The sequence below is a fragment of the Excalfactoria chinensis genome, chromosome 6 (assembly GCF_039878825.1).
Source record: "Excalfactoria chinensis isolate bCotChi1 chromosome 6, bCotChi1.hap2, whole genome shotgun sequence".
Taxonomy (NCBI): Eukaryota; Metazoa; Chordata; class Aves; order Galliformes; family Phasianidae; genus Excalfactoria; species Excalfactoria chinensis.
In genome coordinates this window covers 15,247,057-15,267,234 of record NC_092830.1, presented here as the reverse complement: position 1 = coordinate 15,267,234, position 20,178 = coordinate 15,247,057, and the positions used below count along the sequence as shown (strand labels likewise).

The 20,178-nt window shown below is 43.4% G+C and overlaps 1 protein-coding gene across 2 annotated transcripts in view; it reads left to right on the top strand.

Annotated features, from left to right (window-relative positions):
- Nucleotides 1–20,178, top strand: part of MICU1 (mitochondrial calcium uptake 1) — a 90,585-nt gene that overhangs the window by 33,232 nt on the left and 37,175 nt on the right. Inside the window, exons 6-7 of one of the 2 annotated variants that reach the window (XM_072340928.1) lie at nt 6,452–6,495; nt 19,783–19,848. In XM_072340928.1, the coding sequence (XP_072197029.1) occupies nt 6,452–6,495; nt 19,783–19,848 (110 nt within the window). The remainder of the gene's footprint in view (nt 1–6,451; nt 6,496–19,782; nt 19,849–20,178) is intronic. The other variant, XM_072340929.1, reaches the window with a different exon arrangement.

Genomic DNA, 20,178 nt, shown 5'->3' with positions numbered 1-20,178 from the left:
AGTCTTACAAGTAGCTAACCTTATAGTGTAACTATTATACTGGCTAGGTGAGCTGTTTAAATGGCCCTTTGAAGCTCATCACAGCCTTTTAAGAGCCTGCAAGTGCTGCCAGTCAGTGCCATGAGTAAGTCTATAAGGGGGAAAAAATTACATTCATGATTCTTATGGGTGCTCTTGGAAAGTAGAATGAGGAATTGGGCCTTGGCTGCCCATCAGGGGGTAGGCAGCCTTTGATCATGTTGGCTTGAAAATCTTTTTTGACCACCATTAATGTTGTGGATTTGCTTCCAGACAAAGCTACTGCTAGGTTGCTTGTTCTTTATGAGTGCCAATCATGGTAAATGATTTTTAAATACATAATGAACTCTAGAAAAATAAAACATTTAGTACCACAGTAAAGTCAAACCAGCCATAACCTTGTTCTCAAATGTTTTAAGAGCTGGTTGTAAAAGATGAGAGATCTGATTTTTAAAACCAGAAATTTTGTTAAGACACACTGCTACCTGCTGGCTGATTTCTTGTGGCACTGAACATCTGTTCTGTACTTTTGACTCATAGGGTAATCTGGATTATAGGTGATTAAGGAAGTGCTGAGGCTGCTTTCTCCCTTAGTCACGACTTAGGTGTGCCCTCCACTGGGGCGGGAGCTTCCTGCCTTCATCCCTGGGTGCTCCTTCGAAATCTCCATCATGTGGTCACATATCTGCCTGTAATCATATGGGTTGTAATCATGGGATAAGGCTTGAACTGAATGATGGGCTTCTCTGCAGTCCTACTGACCCCAAGGTATTCTGCAAGTGGTACTGCTGAGTTTGTGCTGCAAAGCCGTTGCCTCCTCATCCTGTGCAATAACACAGTCCTATGCCTTCACACCTTGCCTGTGTGCACAAGGGTGGTGTGCTTGTTGCAGGGGGTGCCTAGGCTGGGTTGTGAAAATCCTGCTGCCTTCATTTGCTTTTTTGCCTTTGTAATAATAAGAAAAAAGCTGGTGTGTCTTAAGGCAGCACACTAGACAGAGATTATACCCAAACCAGTTCTATTTTTTCATCCATATTACTTAACTAATTAACTCCTGCTTGCATGATAGATGTCTTCCAAGATCCACCATACTGCAGCAGCTCAAAGACCTGAAGTCTTGGACATAGCCTGTAATGTTCTTCTCTTTTTGTCTGCAAGAAATCAGAAATGTGCTGCCAAAAACAGCAGCTGTGCCCCTGCAGTGTTTGCAGGCAGGATGGTGTTGGGGGAGAGGAGCTGAGAAGAACAGAGCAAGCTGATGTATTCTGTCCTGAGTTCTTCCAAGTTGTTGGCTGAAGCCAGGATGTTCAAGAGCAGAACTGCAGTGCTGGTGTATTGGCTTCTGCAAAGTGGAATTTGTGAAAACATGAAGGCTTATGTAACAAAGCATGTGAAAGAGGAAAAAATCAGCTTAATGCAACAGACCTTTAGACACAGTATCAGTTGTTGGAGTATGTAGAGTCATAAAATGAAGTACTTGGTGCTGGACTTAGGAGTTTCACCATTCCTTGTTTGGTACGTGGCAGAGCTGCTTTGCAGTGCTTTGGTGTGAATGCTTGAAGGAGAACAGAGCTCTTGTGACCTCACTGCAAGAAATCCTCTGAAACTCTGCATGGAGCAAGGGGAGAGGTGTTGTTCTGACTGTATGGGTTAATTCCAGGTTTTAAAATGACTTGTTATACTGGGCAAACATAAGCAGCTGAACACAAGATATCTTCTGAATCAGTACAGGACTGGGTGTGGTTATTTGTTGTTCTGGGTTGGATTTCCAACATACAGATTTCATGCCCTACAGAGCAAGAGGTCGTGAGCTGTGTGATAAGTCTCAGTCTTATGGTGAGGAGAAGGACTCCCTAGGCTTGTATAAAGCCCTAAAGGTATGAGTCAAGGATGTATAAGACCCAAGAGGAAACTAGAGATGCCAGGTTAGTTTGAGACCATTCCCCCTTGCAGTATGTTATGTGTACATACACCAGAGACACTAACTTGCCTGCTAGAGAAGGGGGAGAGGGCTGTGAACAAAACAGTTCCTAACTTCAGTGTATAGCCAAGGTTGGTGTCCTCTGACAAATCTACGGCATTTTAAATTCAGGGAAAAAACATGAAAACCAAAACCAAAGCTGGGTTACAGCTTTAGATGGGAGAACGTGGTACAGCATTTTCTCCTTCCCTATTGTATCATGCTATGTGCTTCACTCTTCTTAATTAGCCCTCTTGCGCATCTACTTGCAAGAAAGAGTTTGGGTTGTAATAACCAGTGGGAAAGGGAAAGCCATTGAGTGACTGTTACACAAACGCTGTGGGAGGTGTGACAAGGATTTAAGGTCCAGAGGGAGCTGAAAGGTTGCTCCATCACAGTGGAAAGCTGTTGGCATCACAGAGGGAATCCATTCTTCTGGAAGCTCCTTTGTTAAATACCTTTCAAAACAGCAGTCTATAATCTGCTGCCCATGGCTGGCTTTCTAGGGTAACGCAGAAAGCTTAGTAACTGTTCAGATACTTATCAGGTATGGTTATTAGTTAGCTTTGAGTGAACCCGTGGTGTGTACATGTTCATTAATCAATAGAAATATAACAAGTATTTGACTTTGTATTTCTTATTAGAGTGGAATGAGAGTAGCAGCAGGTTGTTCTGTGGGCTTTTTCTCTTTTTTCTTTATGTCAATATTTTCTTCTTCATGAAACATCCCTCCTACCTGCAAATGAAAGAAACAAGCACAGAGTTCTATTGAACGGCCTTCTCCCCAGTGTGGCAGGCAGGGAATATAAGTAGGTTTGATTTACTTTGAAACCTTTTTCTTCTCAATGCTGGCAATCTACTGTCATGCAAATAAGAGTGGAGCAGAGTGTTTTAGAGGTTGGTGATGGAGTGGTGTCAATCTAATTTGAAGTAACAGCTAGGGTGATTCTGCTTCATTAGCTTCCCCTGTGGTAGCCTTGCTGCTGCTTCTGTTTCTATGATTGTATTTCAGGTGCCATCAGAGTCTGTAGGAGTAATGTACAGTGGTTCCTGAGGACCACAAATAGACTGGCTGCGGAAGGCAGGTTTGGAAATCATTGCAAGTCATTTGTGCTCCTGGTGGTGAATGGCTGGTGCAGAGTCTGCGTAAGTGAAAGGAGCTGTGGTAACCTGGGTATGTAGCATAGAGCAAGCTGCTGCACAGTGTTTCACATAAGTAGAAGATGTGGTTGGGGTGGCTCATAGCTCTGGGTTTCCTTCAGGAGCTTAAAATAGCTGCAGTGAGATCAAGCCAATGCAAGCTGTTGGCTGTAGGATGACTTTGCAAGAGAAATCCCATAAAAACTGCAAAATGGATTCATGCTGGGCTGGTCTTGAAACAATGGTGTGTTTTCAGAATATGCTGAAGGAATTGGCTTTTTCATTTTTCTTCTGTGCAGTTCAAGCCCATTATTTTGACTGAATGACCTGAAGGCTCTTTGTACAAAGTAATTGTTGTGCACCAGGTACTCCTGGTGTTCCCAGGGGCTAACGTGTCAGTACTTTACAGCAGAAATGAACACTGGAGCTGAGCTGAGCTGGTATCTGTGGTGCTCCTCTTGCTGCCTTTCAGCAAATGGGAGGTTTAGTGAAGCAATGTGGCTCACAGGAACCTCCTGAAACAATTCCTTGTTTGTCTGGTCATATCTTGGGGGAAATGCTTTGGTCTGTTTCTGGGAGAATGGCACTCCAGCCTCTGCTTTGTATAGAATGGTGGCAAAGGTCGGGCTGCTGTTAGGCACATGTGTTAGCTTTTGCTCCTGCTGCCCCTTGTTAGCAGCCCAGCCAGGTGCTCCTTGCTATACGACCCCAAGCTGAGAGGCACGAATCTCACAGCAGTTGTAGCTTAGCATGCTGCCCTTTGAATCACAGAAATGTAACAACTAATGCCCTTGCTTTTGCTTGTTCCCATTGGTCTTCCTTCATGCAGCCTTTCCATTTTGCTGGCTCTCAGTTTAGCTTTACAGCATGTGTGTAAGCTGAATTCCCTCTGTGTTAAAGTTTCCATAGGAAGGGGCATCTGTTTTTTGCATGTAATGTAAAGATATATATATATATATAGGGTATATTATATATATATATATATAATATATATATATAAAATATACCCTATATATATATGTATGTATGTATATATATATGTATATATGTGTATATATATATATATAATATAGGCATCAGGCAGAAGTCCACCTTTTGGTTTCCTTCTGTCAGTCTGAAAGATTAAAAACTAGTGGAAAAATATGCAGCTAAACCCATTTAAAATATATATATATATCTGTTGGAGAAGGGAAGAATGTATGGAATAAAGTCTTGAATATACTCATCTATTTTGAGCTTGACTTTGACTTTCACAGAGTTCAGTGGCTGTAGGTGCATCTGTTGCAGGGTTAATCTTATGCTATTTAGGTGTTCTGGTTTCTCATGCTGTGCAATAGCAAGCAAGGAAATGCGTGAAAGCAAACATCTGTGCTAGCTGAACCGATCCTGAGGCCAATCTGCTGCAGTTAGAACTTCATCACAGTGGTTCTTTGCTGACTCCTCCACTGCTGCCCACTGCTGTCACTTCTGTGGTGCTCTGTACTTGCCTCCAGTCACAGCCCCTTTGTTGCTCCTTTTCCTACCTCAAGTTATATCTGTGGAGAGCACTGAGTTTATATTATCTGTCTACTGGGGTTGTCTTTTTAGGTGGTATTTTGCTGTTTTTCAATAACTTCCTGTATATGTAAGTACAGACTCCTGTAAATATTTGTATGTATCAAAGCAGCTGTTGGTTTTTCCTTGATGTTTGAACATCCCTTCATTTTAGGCTGCCTTTGAAACCTATTTGCTTTCCTAGCAGTGCTGAGTGCGAGCAGTTTGCCATTAAGGCATACTTTCACCTGCTATTTTTATCCTGTGTCCTCTTTTAGCTTTCTATGAGTATGTGTCAGAGATGTGCCTTGGGTGCTCTTTCCAGGCCTGAGAAGATGGGGTGTGCAGGAGAAATGACCTGAGTGCAACGTGCGGTGTACAGCAGCCCTGCTCAGCATCTGTGTGGGCAGGAGGGCTGTGCCCCAGCTATGTGACCTCTCTGGCAAAATGAACATGTATTAAACAGAACTTGCTTCTTAGCGTGGCTCTATTTATCCTACTGACTTTGCACCTGTAACTTCAGACATAAAGTTCATCAGAAGAAGAGCTGGTTACATTCTGAAAGTGCTTGAATATGCAGTTTTTCCTGTGTTGTCAGGCATGCAAAATGGTGAGAAGGTGCTCTGAGTATTCACACACCTAGAAAGCCCTCTGGCAACTGCCTTTGATATTGGTGATGGAGTTGTAGCTGCTTTGGCTCAGAAAGGTTGAGGAGGTCACCTTGGAGTGATGAATAACTCAATTTTTGGCACTGTAATCATTATGAACTTTTTCAGTGGATAGGAGGTGTTTTATGACCCTCCTTCACAGGCAGGTGATGCAGCAGGCTGTGCACTGCTACTCCCGATGAGCTGGAAGAGGTTTTATTTTGTTTTTCCATCTTTTTTTTTTTTCTAATTTAAATTGAAATGAGCGTGTGATAATTATCATAAACAGTGGCAGAAAATGCATGGAATGTAGCTATTTGGAGGGGTTTTATTCTTCAGAGAAATGAAAAATGGCCCTTGTGCTCCTGACCTACCGAAAGTGTTTGGTTCGAGTTCTGCTTCATCTCCTTAGGGTGTGTCACGCTGATTTGTATTGCAAAGCTCAAATTAACCTCTGACTTTTTTTGGTGGTCTTGCTCTTATGTACAGGATGCAGAGCAATTCAGATGGAGGGCTCTGCTTCCCCCTTCTGAAAATGCTGTTTTCCCCACTTAGGGATAGACAAATACTTTGTGTTGGTATGAGCCACAATTTCCTAGTATAAGTAGTCTCCCGCTCTGCCTTTCTCCAAAGCACCCTTCTAGCTAAAGCACTCACGAATGCAGTTAGAACTCTTTGTCTTTAAAGATAGATTACAAATGAACAGTTCTATATTGCAACATAAGCAAGATTTGTATGAGGATTTCTCATTTATGGGAACAATCCTTCATTTTGCTACATGTGAACTGTTCATAAAGGTATTACTTAAGCACATATTCACAAAGCTTGTTCTTATGTGGAGCATTGTGGGCAGAATCTCTGCATGCTGGCACACCGGAAATCTTCACCTTTGGGGTGGGCATTTTGGATCTTGTGGGAAGTGCTGGAATATCCCCCACCATTACTGGATAGATTTCCTTCTCTGATGCTTTGAGTTTGTCCTTTGTGATCAAAATGCAACGTGCATACAGGAAGATGTAAAATAGTTTATCCATTTTGTGCCTTAGACTTTGTTTTACTTCCTAATCACTGCAGTACCTGAAAGCCCAAGAAATGATTGCTTGTGTTGTCTAAGAGCTTTTTTTTTTGTAAATACTCTTCTTTTCTCTTTCAGATCTGGGGCTGGATCAATTTATAGTGAAACGCTATGATGGAAAGGTGAGCACATACACACTTAACAGTCTAATTACTGAATAAGTTGTGTTTTGGTTTTTTAACCTAGAGTCCTGTACTTATTAACTGTGCTAAGTGTAAGTTCAAGTGTAAGTTCAAGTACAGTCTTCTGAGCTTCTATAGTATTGTAGTGTTTTTTTAATAGAGAAACTTTTCTTATTTACTGTTACTATATCCAAAGGGAGCTTCATGTCCTGTTTACAGTCAAAATATTGCTGCCTCTTAAGTACTGGTATGCCAGAAAATTGTATGTTGAAATTAGTTTTCCTTGCTGCTTTGTTGTGACTGAGCCCCATGAGCTGAGCCTTCTCAGGGAAAACTCACCTGACCTTTCCCTTCCAGTTTGTCTCCAGGTTCCTGGAGACACCTGATCCTTCCTGCATCCCAAGCACGTATTCCTCCGTCCCCCCCACATCAGATACCTCTGCTTCATTCCCCTTTTGAACCCTAGGTCCTTTCCACAGTGGCAAGCACCTGTTCTGGATGTTTGTGTTGACATGAAACACTGTTGGAAAATCGCTGAGCATACTCTGTAGTTTTGTCTGCTGTGTAATGGAGCATGTGGCATCCTACCTGTTGTTATGCAAATTGAAGACCCGATTAACCCCACTGTAATCCCTACTGTGTGGAGGTAGCTCTGCCCCAGGGCTACCAGCCCATACTGACCTGATGCAGATTACTGCAGGTTAGTTAGCTTTCCATTATCTCACTGTAGGCACAAACTTCTATCCTGGCTGCTAGCAACATTTTCATTCCATCTGCATCATCTGAAAATAAAGCTTCTGTTTTTCCAGAAAGCAGTAAGCAACTCTGATCCCCCTCGTTGCTGAAGTGATGTACCTGATGTGTCAGGCGTTTCTGGGAAGCCTTGACAGAGAAACTTGCATTTAGAGACATATGTAAATACAGTGTGGGCTGAATGCATGCAGTTCCCTGCCTTGTGTTTTGTTTGGTAGGGAAAGGTGAAGAAAAAAGGTGATCAGATACCTGGGGTCTTTGTCATCTCTGCTGTGCAATGTTCTGCTTTTCTAGGCAGCAAGACAGGAGCTGACTTGATAACAGACAATTGCAGGGTAGTGTTTTGGCAGCTGTTTTGATGCATAAAAGTGAAGCGTGTTGTGAACGTTTGTTTTTCCCCCCTCCATACAACTATGATGTCTGCTTTTCATGATTTAAAAAAGAAAAGTACATATTCTCTGCAAAATATCAAGTGTTTCTTCCCCTGGTTTGTAGCAGTCTGTTTTACATCATCTTGCTTTCATCGCTTTATCTTGTCAAGCTCTCACGTTCATACCTTAGGCTTTACGTAAACAAGGTTTGCAGGGAAGGAATGCTGGAACTCACACTATCTGTGCTGGTGGTTCAGTTCTTGAGCACTGTACAACCATTTCCAGTCATATTAGGGAAGCAGTTTGCTGAACTCAGCTGCTTATTCTTTTGCAACTCAGCACTGAGAACTCAAATGAGAATGTGTTTGCATGTCATGTACCAAACATCACCTCTGTTGACCCATACAGAAGAGAAAGCTTTATCTAGCTTACAGGTGTCAGTGCTGCACTTGGATGTCTGTGTGCTCTGATTTGGATGGTCTGAAAGTGAGGCAGCAGGTTTAGGGTGTTATAATGGTCTTCATCATTACCTTCTCCTGGGCCCTGTTTTTTCCCACAGTCTAATAACACTCTAGAAGCAGTTTGCATTGTTGAAAATGAAGAAAGATTGTTGTTTGTTTAGCTGTTAGCTTAAAGGTGCCTTGGGGCTGACTAAAGCTGGCTCTGGCTGTTAGGGTGGTGGTGATGTCCAGGTGAGGCAATCATTTGAAGAGTGCATGAAATAAGTTGGTCTTGGCTCTTCCTCAATAAAGAAAAGCTGACAGAAGATTGATCTATCTTGATAACACTCTTATTTCTCATTCTATTGCCTGCTGTGGACTTCATTTAACGCAATCAGTTGTTACCCTGTTAGGCAGCATTCAAGATGCTGCAGGACTGACGCTCATTCAGGTTCAAGTTGTAGAGAAGCACCCAAGGAATTGAATCCTTCTGCCCCTCTTCTTGCCTGTATCCAGCTCCTGCTTCCTCTTGGGAATTAAGGCCTCCTCTGCCTTTGCTTAGCTGTGGCTCTGCCTGTGAAGATGCAGTTCTGACCCTTTGGTTTCATGCATTTTGAAGGAGAGAATGAGCTGGTGCAGCAAGCTGAGAGTCCATTGTTTCCCTTAAGTATCCCTACAGATGGATGTCACATGGGGGTAATGGGGCTTTTGGCACAGGTATGTGCTCCAAGTCAGCCTTCTGCACTGGAAATTCCTTCTTTCTTTTCTATCTTTTTTTAAGCAAGAGGAGTTTACAAGTACTTGGACAAGAGCAAGCTGTGCTCCCAAAACTTACTGGGAATATACAAGCTAGATTCTGCTCTTCAGCCAGTACAGAGAAGTAATTTTGATTCCCAGCAGATTTTTACCCAGGGTTGTGTGTAAATATTCATTTAGAAAGCGTTTCAGTAAAAAAAAATGATAGAAACAGCTGTTGCATTTTCATTATATATTAGAGGACCAAGTTTAAAGTATGGGTGTGAATTTGGGGCTCAAATGGTTGAGACTGAAATGCTGCACCATTAATATGCAGATATGAGCTGTTCTTCTCAGAGAAAGCATTTTGTTTGCTTAAAATTGCTATCAGAGTAGCTGAATTATATGCAGTGATTGGGACTGGTAGTGCCAAGTAATTTTTGGAGTGATGTGCCTCTGTCGTAGTTGTGTGGGGTTTCTGAAGCATCTTGCTGTGCATGTGATTGAACACCACAGTGAGAACACAATGCATTTTTTTTTTCCTTCCTGCTCTTCCTTAGTGATGATTTAGAGAGTGACTAGAGAGGGAAGTAAATTCACTGCCTTACTAATGGAACAGTGCTTCTGTCATTTGATCCTAAATACTTCTCCCTCATTCGTTTTGAGACAGAAACCCCAGAGACACTCATACAGTGAAAATCCTTGGTCACATCTGTTTGCCAGCATGACCCCATCCTTCTCTTTGCCGTGCTGAACACGCAGGGAGGCAGCTCTGTCGCTGGTTCTCTTTTTGTCTATGTGCTCCTTTCTTCCCCAGCAGACTTCTGGAAAAAGAGGGAAAGAGGCCTTGATTCCTCTTCATTCAGTGGGGGACAAATGAGTTAGTCAGTGTCTCCAAGTGTTCATTGTGTTGAGCTGAGTGCTGGCAGGCAAGTAGGCTGATGTGAGACTAGACAGATTCCAGCTTGTAGCTCTAAATATTGTGAAGTTAAGATGCTTAGACCTTAAGTGTTTCTTCCTCTTGCGTTTTATCATATCATAGAATGGTTTGGGTTGGAAAAGACCTTTAAGGTGATCTAGATCCAAACACCCTGCTATAGGCAGGGACAGTTCTACTAGACTGCATTGATCACAGTCTGACAGCCCTATCCAGCCTGGCCTTGAATGCTTGCAGGGAGGTGGTTCCCACAACCTTTCTGGGTAACCCATTCCAGTGTCTCACTGCCCTCAAAGTAAAGAATTTCTTCCTAATATCTAGCCTAAATCTATCTTCTTCCAGTTGAAAGCCATTTCCCCTTGTCCTCTTGCTACCTGCCCTTATAAAAAGTCCTTCCTAGCTTTTCTGTAGGCCTGCTCCAGGTACTGGAAGGGGCCACTGTAAGGTCCCTCTGGAGCCTTCTCTTTTTTTAGTTTGTTGATCCTCTGCTCTCTCAGCCTGTCTGTGTTGGGGAGGTGCTCTATAGCCCTCTGATCATCTTAATGGCCCTTTTCTGTCTCTGTTCCTACTCTATGTCCTCCTTGTGTTAGGGACCCCAGAATTGGATGCAGTGCTCCAGGTGGGGTGTCATGAGAGCAGAGTAGTGGGGTGCCCATCAGCAAAGCACTCTGCTCATTGGTACTGAAGGAAAAATATCATTTGTCCCTCCTTGTGTTTCGCCACCTTTGAAGGTGTCCCTCTTTTAGGAGTGCAGTCTTCCTGAATTTCAGAGCACTGTTCCCCAGCTGCATTCTGCTCCTCAGTGCTTCTTAAGGAGCACTTTGGAGATTTCCTTCCTGCGTCAGACTTTCAAATTAATGTCTTGTACTTTCATCACTCATTGCTTTCATCCTTGCTTATCAAATTTGTGGTGATAAATAAGCTCTCACATTATTAAGCAGAATTGTCTGTGCACCTGTAATGTGCACAGGCTTCACTGGTGTTGCATGCACAGTACAGATGTAATTTTAAACATTTCCTTTTCCATGCATTGTTTAATTACTGTTCCTTTGCCCTGTGCATTAGTGATTGACAAGTTTAATGTCCTGGAGGAGTGATTCTGGTAGCGGCGTTCCTCTGAAGCAGGATGCATATCCACCTTGTTCTGAATCATGCCCTGCCACCTGTGCAGACAGGAGCCAGTGCTCAGCATGGTCCCCATCTTGGTGAGCCAGAGCAGGGAACTTTCAGCAAAACAGCCTGGTCTAAACATGAGAGTGAAGGCAAAAAATGGGTGTGGTGAGCACATAGAGTTTAAAAACAAACAAACAAAAACAACCTAGCTAGATTGTTAGTTTGGCGCTGAATAAACTTCCCTTTTTGCTCTCCAGTATGGAGGAATGTCTTGCTTCTGCTTAGTACAAACTAAAGCCCACAGCCTTTTACCCTCACAATACCATTGCTGCAGCAAGTGATTACAGAGGCTTTCACTAATTAAACTTGCAAATAAGGTACTTCCTACCAGCATTTATGTTTGCATCTCTAGATGTTTTGGGATGCCTGAGACAAATGCAGAGTGGTAACAAAATGAAGGTGAGGGTGAATACTTCTGATGGTTTCTGTACCCTTTCCTGGAAGAAAATTTCCCTCTCTGGATAGCAGTAAGTCAGTCCCTACCAGAAATAGTAGGGCTGTTTGAGGCCTTCAGACATCCATTTCAGCCCTTATCACTTCCCAAAAGGAAAGGGGGGGGGGTTGTTTTAATGTGTGTCCAGATGTTCTAACTGCTGAATTATAATTACAAGTTTGTGTTTTCTGTGTTATCCTGGCAATTTGTTCAAAACTACATATGTTTTTGTGTTGGTTTCTCTGATATCCTCCATTGAGATTGAAGTGTAAAGATAGAAGAATCAGGTAAGGACCACTACAACATCTGGAACTCATTCCCACTGTGAAGAGCCTGCCTGTGCCACAGATCATTCTGTCATCTAGGTGGCAGGACTGTGTGGGAGACCAGAACAAGGACTGGCCTAAGGTGTGTTTATCTGCTGAGCTCCTGCCACTGGTGTGTGCATCCATGAACTGCCCTAGAATTAAGCCTTGTAGAGCTGCTGGGAGGCAACGCAGGAGGAAGATGTCATGCCAAATGATGGAAAGGGCATCCTCTGGAGCCTGAAAAAGTGTGCTCAGGAAGGGTATCGGTGGAAAGGACTGAAGGAAGGTGGGCTGTCCTTAGTATAGATTTTTTCTGCTGAATTGAAGAACCTTGCTGCTAGTTCTGGAAATGAAGAAAAATGGGTTTTTATGCATTAGCTTGAATTTCTGGGTTCCTCTGGTTCACGTATGAGCCAGAATGGTGTAAGTTGCTGTATAGGACAAGCTTCAAGTCCTTCTTTGCTTCAGGTACCAAGCACTGGATCATGTTTAAGTGCCTCTTAACATCACAGGTGCTGATACTAAGTGCCTCTACTCAAAAGGATGCGGTATGAAGTGTGTGAGCAGTTAATTTAATGAGCTCATTAGTGAAGGAAGATCCTCAGAGCTTTACCTTAGGTAGAATGAAACCTTAGGTGCAGTCCTGTGAAATTCAGCTGTATGAAGTCCTTCTGATGTGTTTGGTAAGAGCACTAGGGATGCTGGTGTAAGCCAGTAACAGCTAAAGCTTTGGAAATACCTCGAGGTGCTCATCTAGCTTGTTCTGTAATCCCTGTGAAACATCAGTGTCTAATTTCAGATTTCCTGCTTTTCAATTCATTCCGCTTTTGATCCTGCTTAGTTCTGGTTGTGTTTATATTGCAAGCAGGAGGCATCTCGTGTAGGTAATAACCTCACTCTTCTGTATGCAAGTTTCTCTGCCATTCCCCAAAGTGTTCCAACCAGCCGGCAGAGAGAGTTCTTTCCAGTGGCTTGAGGAAAGCAAACAGGGATGCTGCTTATGGCAAGTAATCAGCAAATCTGTGAGCTGAGCTGAGTGCTTTCTCTCTTTGCTTGCTTTGCTGACACCGTTGTCTGTGTTTGTAAATTTCTTTCCTCATTGGATTTCTTCACATGGCCAAACTTGGCCCTCAGCTGCTTTGGTTTGCTGTTTTGTTTTACTTCTGTGTTCCTTATTGCCTTCTCCTGTGTGGGGGTCACTGGAATCTGCGTGACGCTGAACTGCATGTTCTTCTTTGTTTCTGTTTAGTGAAAATGAGTCTTATCAAAGAAAAGGCTTAGTTGCTTCTAACATAAGTAAATGCATGGCACACAAACATCCCTGTGCACTCCTGAGTTGCTTTACCTCCACATAGAGAACATGCTCCATCCCTTCCTACCTCTTCTACCAAAGCTCTGGGGCATACATCAGTTTTAGGGGAGCTGTCCTTGCTGTTACCTTGTACTACTAACTCTGTTGCCTGTTTTCCCAGGGCTCGTTTGGCGGATCCTGTTGAAATGCTCTGGTTGCTCTGTGTTCTTTCATTCTGGTTTCTAGGTATCCAGCGGGTGTTTCTTCTGGCTACTGATCTGTGGTACTTGTCTTTATTCTAATGATGCTTTGGTTTTGGTGTAACCGAGCGTTCCCTCATTTTCTTCCCTTTTCTAACCCTCTCCCCTTCCACCAGGATTTCTGGCAGGTACAGAGCAGACAGCATGTGCTTTTATTACTTTGTGCTTCAGACCTCATAACGTGCACTTTTCATGTAAAAGGGACAGTGTATGCTGACCCCTTCTCTCTGCTCCTGTAAACAGTCCTGAACTCATTCTCCATGAGACCTGACCTAAAGGATTTATGGCCAAAACACTCCAGCTTAGGTGGTTAAGATTTCTTAATGGCAGTGCTCAAGTCTACACCTTCATGTCTTCCTATTTTCTTGCAGTCTTTTGAGGCATCTGGCTTTTTTTTCTGGTTTGTTTGTTTCCATAGGCAGCAGTAGGCTGCCTCTGTTGGAAAATTACATTTCCTTCTTGAGGCTGTGCTATTATTTTTATTCTGTGAGAAAAGGCAGGCATTTAGCTGGCCTAAGCTTGTAAAATGCTTGAGGGAAGCATCGGGTGTTTGACTGCGTGTGAATCTGGAGAAGGTGCTTTTTGCAAACTACCCTGATTTTTATTATTTTTAAAGGCACAGAGGTATGTTGGGTGAACTATGTTCAAGAATAGGGGAGCAAGAACTGAAGTTTGTAAAAGGGCTTCTTGTGGCTTCGCTCTCTAAATCTGTGAAATGAATGAAGCCCATTTACTTTGTGAAATCACACAGCATTTTTTAATAGAAGAAGGGGGAGCAGTATTCTGAATATGACAGACAAATCTGTACAGTGCAGGCTGAGATACTGAAAGGCAGCACCTCATCTTCCAACTGGAGACTTAAGTGCCTGTTTATATTCCGGCTCAGAAGCGTGGTTTGGGATGTGGAAGACCTCGGTTCAGTCCTCCCGCACCAAATTTCCATGCCAAATAAGTTAAACAAGTCTGTGCGCCTGCAGACACCTTGTGTCCATGCATTTCCCAAGCATTGTCTGCCCTTTGTGCTTAATGGGGGGAAAAAAGTGTGTGATCTTGTGATAAAAATAGTTCAGGGCAGGCAGCAGCAGTTGGACAAAGCTGATGCTGGAGCTGAGCTGGCTGTAGACTAGGCAGTGTGAGAAGAGCTGCTGGGAGAAGAGCAGGAGCAAAGAAGCTTCATCTCCTGTAAGTTTGGGTAGAAAACCTCTAGAGCTCAGAGGTTCAACGCTGGGGGGTTTTCTTTTCCCCTCTGTGAAAGATAGTCCATGTCTGCAGCTGTTTGAGAGACTGGGGAGGAACATGCATCAGCTGGAAGTATGCACAGTGGATAAAGAATATTTCCTAAGAAGCATTGCTAGCCATTACAGCCAAAGCAGTGGCCGTAAATGAGTCAGCTCATTTTGACTGAAGAAGCTGAGGGTGAGAATGGGATGCACAACCTATTTCTGGCCTAGGAGTGTGGCACTGCAGTGCAGGGAGCAGCAGTGTAGACTGTCCCTTTTCAGAAGCGTTTCCTTTCTGCTTTCCCAGCAGGGGTTCCTCCTCCTGTGCATGACTGGGTGTGCTGCCTGCCAAGGGTCTGGAAAGTCTGTGTCATTTCTCTTGGTCGTGCTGAATGCTGGCCTTGCATTTCAGGTGCCATTTGTTGCAAGGGGATGAATATTTCCAGCCTGGCTGGAAGGAGCAAATGCAAATCTCTCTTTCCAGTCTCAGGAGACCACCCATATAATAATAATTGATGCCTAATTCTTCATTCTCTGTATGTGTCCAAATTTAAATTTGATGAGAAAGATGTGTGCAGAACAATTTCATCTATGCCCTGCTGTGTATTTGTGTCCCCTGTGTACGTAAACAGATAAATAACCCCACAAGTAGAGAGTTTAAAAGCTCTTTATTAAAATGTGCTCATGAAAGGTCGTAAGCTGCAGTATTTATCAGGCAGTCATAAATTATCCCATGTTCTGGCACCACCCTGATTTGCCCTGCAGAGTCTGTATGGATTTACCCATATTAACATGTAGAATTCATAATAAATCTTCTGGAGCCACTACTGATGATACCATAAACTTCTCTGCTGGCTTGTTATTGTTACTAAGTTACTTTCATGGGCTGTAATGACTTCTGTCAAAACCTAAACACTTTTTTTTTCTTTATTGCTATTAAGTGTGCTGTATCTGAAAAGACTTCTCATCCCCACAGTAAAGCTAGCTTTAAGAATTGCCTTAAAGTGCCCTATTCCCCATCACATTCTTTTTTTGTCCTCGTTTCCTTGTACGGGGACCTGCCCTGCCTTTTTCCCCAGAGGGCTTTGGAACACAGAGACTGAAAAGCTCTGTGTTTGCTTCTGAAAGCCTTTTCCTTTCTATTTCTTCCCCTTTTCTTATTGCAGGCATGAGGTGCCAGCATGGGTTGTATTATGAAATTTCTAAATTAATGGATTTCATTCTCTAAAGCTCCCATCCTCAGAAAAAAAAATGAGTGAAAGGAAAAATCCCCTTCATTTCAGAAGCTAGCGCAGCATTTGGGTGCAGGCAAAGTTCAGTATTGTCAGTGAGTGCAGTGAGGCTGCCTGCAGTTTGCATTGGCATTTCTTTAAAACTTTTCTTTCCCTTGCTTTTGCAATGGACTAACACAGTGTTGCAGCAAGTGCCTGCACAGCCATTTCCCAGGTGGAAGGGGCTGGGTCTGTCCCTGCCAGCTGCCCTGCAGGCTCTGAGAAGGCAAGCTGGAGCCTCCTCACTGCATATTTACATGCCATGTAGCTCAGAGTGCTGCCCGGGGCGAAGCAATGCTTTTGAAGATGTCAAACAACTCCAGTGGTAGGTGCTGAAGACCATTTACAATGCATTCATTAAAAGGGCTGACCAATAAATGTGATGGGAAAATTTGTTCTTCCAGCAGCAGCGGAGGCTTTAATAGGCTTTTATTTGCAGGGATGCTGTCTGTTGAGTTAAAACTCCAAGTGTCAAGTTGGATGCCAGCAGGACTAGTGGTGTTGCATAGTCTATGTACATACTGCTTAATGTGGTATTCACAAATAGTAATGGGATTCCCCTCTCAGCCCCCCACCTCTCCTCCCAAAAAAAAAGATTCCCAAGCTTTACCATTTTGACAGGAGTTTATGAGGCAGATAAAAACAGGGTAGAAATTGACATGAGATTGCAGAGGGTTGCTTTCTTTTGAAGCCCACTGTGGTCACGTGCTCTTTTAGATGCATCTTCATTTTTGAGATGCGTATCCCCAGACTGCAGTAATACAGAAGGGTTACCTTCACCTTATGGAGCCAGAAAACTCAGGACAGACCTAATCAGAGGAATTTTAAATGTATGTATTGGGAAAACTTACAGCATGGATTTTCAGAAACCCCCACTGTGAAACAAAAATAATTCTGCCTTTATAAACTTCTTTTCCTCTGTCTATTGTTAACTGTGAAAGAAGTGCACGAATAGCTGTCTTTAATGGTTTGTGTAACTGAGGGTGGTCAGTTGGGACTGGAACAGAATGCTTTGCAGCAAGCTGCTGTCACTATTTGAAATGTTCAGAGTCTTGTATTTCTCAAGTAATGCTGGTAACTTTCAGATGTTTCTTTTAAAAAGGAATGAACTCTGCACTGTATCGATAAGGGATGGTTATGGCTCACCTAAAATTCCTTAGTAATTCACAAAATTACTTTCTGATTCTGTAGATATGCTCATCTTGCATGTGCCATCATGTGTTTTGTTGGTTCTGGAAGACAGAGTCACTGGTGGGGTGAGGATGGGGTGGTGGTGACTTCCTGAAGGTTGGCTGCACAAAGTACAAGGGTGACACTGAAACACAAAGGTGTTATGTGAACAGTGGTGCCAAATGCATGTTTTCTTCTCCAGTCTGGAGCATGCGCTGTCAGCCCGAAGTGACTTACCAAGTGTATTTTCTTCCCAAAGTGGCAAGTCAAGTGCTGCTCATTAAGGAGTTCTGAAATGCAGAATGAAGTGGATCTGCAAGGATTTTGCTGATATGGCTCCCTAGGAGCTCAGAACAAAACCAACACCCACTCTTTTTATAGATGGCAGCCATTAATTTGCAGAACTGCATCTTTCTCTAGATTTGCTTAATTCAGTATTTAACAGACTGAGCGTGTCCTTTGATCTATTAACCATGAATTCATGCCAGTGATCCCAGCTCTGTGTGGCAGGGCTGGCGCACAGCTCTTGCACCTCCGTGGCACCTCTCAGTCCTCATTCACCCCTGGGAAAACCACTTTGTCACCCAAACTAGGGGTAGCGTTTAGCAAGCAAAGGAAGGAATAAGTGAGTTTTCCAAATCTTTGTACCTGGAAGTTTTGATTCAGCTCATGTATGTTTGCCTGCGCTTAGGAGCTGCACCATGCATTTGGCTTGAGGGATGCTCTGGTAGCTCGTCTGTTCTGGGGCAGAATATGTATATTTGCAGAATATGTGAATTTTTGTTTTATTTCTGGGTGCTTTACTTGCTTGCAGTCTCTGTGCATCACATGGTCTGGGAAGTTGCAGGTGTGTGGCGTGCAACTTCATTCAGAGTCACATGGGGGGGGCTGTTTGCCCCCGTCACTGGATACCATTGAGATGAGCGTTTAACCCATGTGGCATAAAAAGCAGGGAAAACACCAGTTATTTCATGAGAGGTGCTTATGTTTAAGCTGCCGTTTGCTGCTTTGTGTCTGAATCGGAAGGTGCACACCAAGCTTGGCATTCTGAAAAGCTTTTTTTTTTTTTTTTAACCTGTTGTTGATGTTTAGTGATACCATAAGAGAATTTACCTGTCTGTGTGTACAAAGTTATTCCACCATGACTGGTGGTTCGTCACTGACCTTGCACAGCTCAGCTGTGCTTGGGCTGAAATCAATGGTATATTTGTCTTGCTTACTTTTGCAGCTGTTAATGGGTGTGTGTGTGTGTGTGTGTGTGTGTGTGTGTTTGCCACAAGTTTACTGCCTGATGGCAGGAGGAATTACAGCTGTAACCCTTTGCCTGCTCTACTCACTTGCATGTGCTCAGCTCGGGATGCACTTGGGTAGTACTGAGTAGTTTTAACCTATTGTTTTGCTTTGGGGAATGAAGTTAATATGGAGAAAAACATTACACTGAAGATGTCTGACTTGTAACCAAGCACTATGAAAATTCACTTTATGCTGGGGGTTGTGCCCCCACAGCAGGCCTGGGGGCACAGTCTGACATGAACCATTGTCTGTGAAAGTTTTGTTCCGTTGGGTCCAGCCAACAGTGTGGGCTTGGTGCTGGAGGTTTTCAGCTGGGACATGCTTACTGGTCTGCTTTTGTCCTATGCACCTCATAGATTGCCAATTGCAGATCCTCTTCCCAAGTAGTATTAAACTGATGTGAGCTGAGGCATCCCAACCCTTGCTGTTGTTCTGTGATGGATTTCTGGTTAGGGGAGCACTTGCAACACTTGGGGGTGTGTGAGCTGACAACAGAATGGCAGCTAAGCTTAAATCCGCTTGTCACTGAGCAAAGGGTTGACTGATGGATTGTTTTTCCTCTGTGAGGAAATATAAATCTTGAGAGTGTGATCTGTAAAGTGAAGAGGAAGAAAAAAAGCTCTTAGCCTTTCCTATAGTGAGAAGGGCTTCTGCCCTGCTCCGCGGAAAGTAATAAAGCCAGAAAAAAGGGATAGCCGTGTGCTTTCCAAACTTGGATAATGGGTGCTGAGAGCCTGAAGTGTTACAGCCCAGGTGAGCTCTCACTGCAGCAGCTTAGCTGCACTTAACTTACCTGTGGAAGGTCAGTAGGAACAATACACTTTCTGTTACCTGCAGGCAGGCTGGCACTCCTGAGGCAGTGTACGTTCCTCTTCTTCAGGTTCTTAACATGTAAATATTTTTTAAAAAGCCTTTTTTATTGTCTTTACTCAAGGTAAGATGCAAGTGAATAAACACTTCTCCCTCCCATCTGTCTAAACCTTTATTTTTCAGAGAGCGACAGACTTAATATCTGTTTTGTTGTTATTCTGTTTTTTGCTTATGGAGACTTGTTTGAGTAGTTTGCTAGCTGTGAATTTTAAGCACACAAGTGGAAACCTTGGAAATAAATAGTCCAACTTCTGGACCTTCCCCATGGGGTCCCTAGAGCAAATGAAGCAGGTGGGTGCTAGCAGCTATTCTGTGGTAAATGCTGGTGAAAAATATTCAGGGAATAAATCACGTGAGCAGGTGAGACACAGCTGGTGGCACCATCAGGGAGCAATAACAGAAAACTGGTTTTCCCATTGATCCTTCCTTCAGTTTTAAGGCAAGCCAGGTACTGTTTTTTGTCCTAAGCGTGTTGGCTTGAAGGCCACTTAGTGTGGGAACCAGCTTGATGGGAAGTGAAGGTAAAAGCATTTTAGTAAATGATGCTTCAACCTGATGTCCTGTAAGCATAAATCAGTTACTTTGCTTGAAATGAATGCCATTAATGTTGTCTGCTGTGAGAGACGTGCTTCTTGTTAAATTCCTGTTGTACTCCTGAGAGTAAACAAAGAGCTGCTGTAAACAGTTGTGCTTGATCAATAGAGCTGAATGTTTTTCCTGAAAAGTGTATTTTTGTCTCTTTTCTTGTGATTTCCGAGCCAGATACGGGTTAAATTTTCATCTAAATTATTAGCTGAACTCATCCCCAATCTGCTGCCACCCGAGATGGTGAGTTCTCTCAAAAACTGGGCTGGATGAGAGGCACCAGCCATAGCCCATGGCTCTGACCCCAGGGGCGAGGTGCTAACACTTGCTGGGATGTGGCCCCAGGCTTTGTAGCAGCCCCCGGTCCAAGCAACAACCTGGTTGCTTCAACACCTCCTTGCTCTTCGCAAGTCTAACCGTTCAACTTGATGTTATGTTTTGTCTGCTTGTTGTATTGTTGGTTAACCAGTTTTCTTTCCTTTATCTTGTATATGATGGGATCTTCGCTAGACAGAGGTAACGGTGGGGGACAGCTGTGGAGCTGGGCCCTCGTGTGGTGGTGTTTGTTGGTGG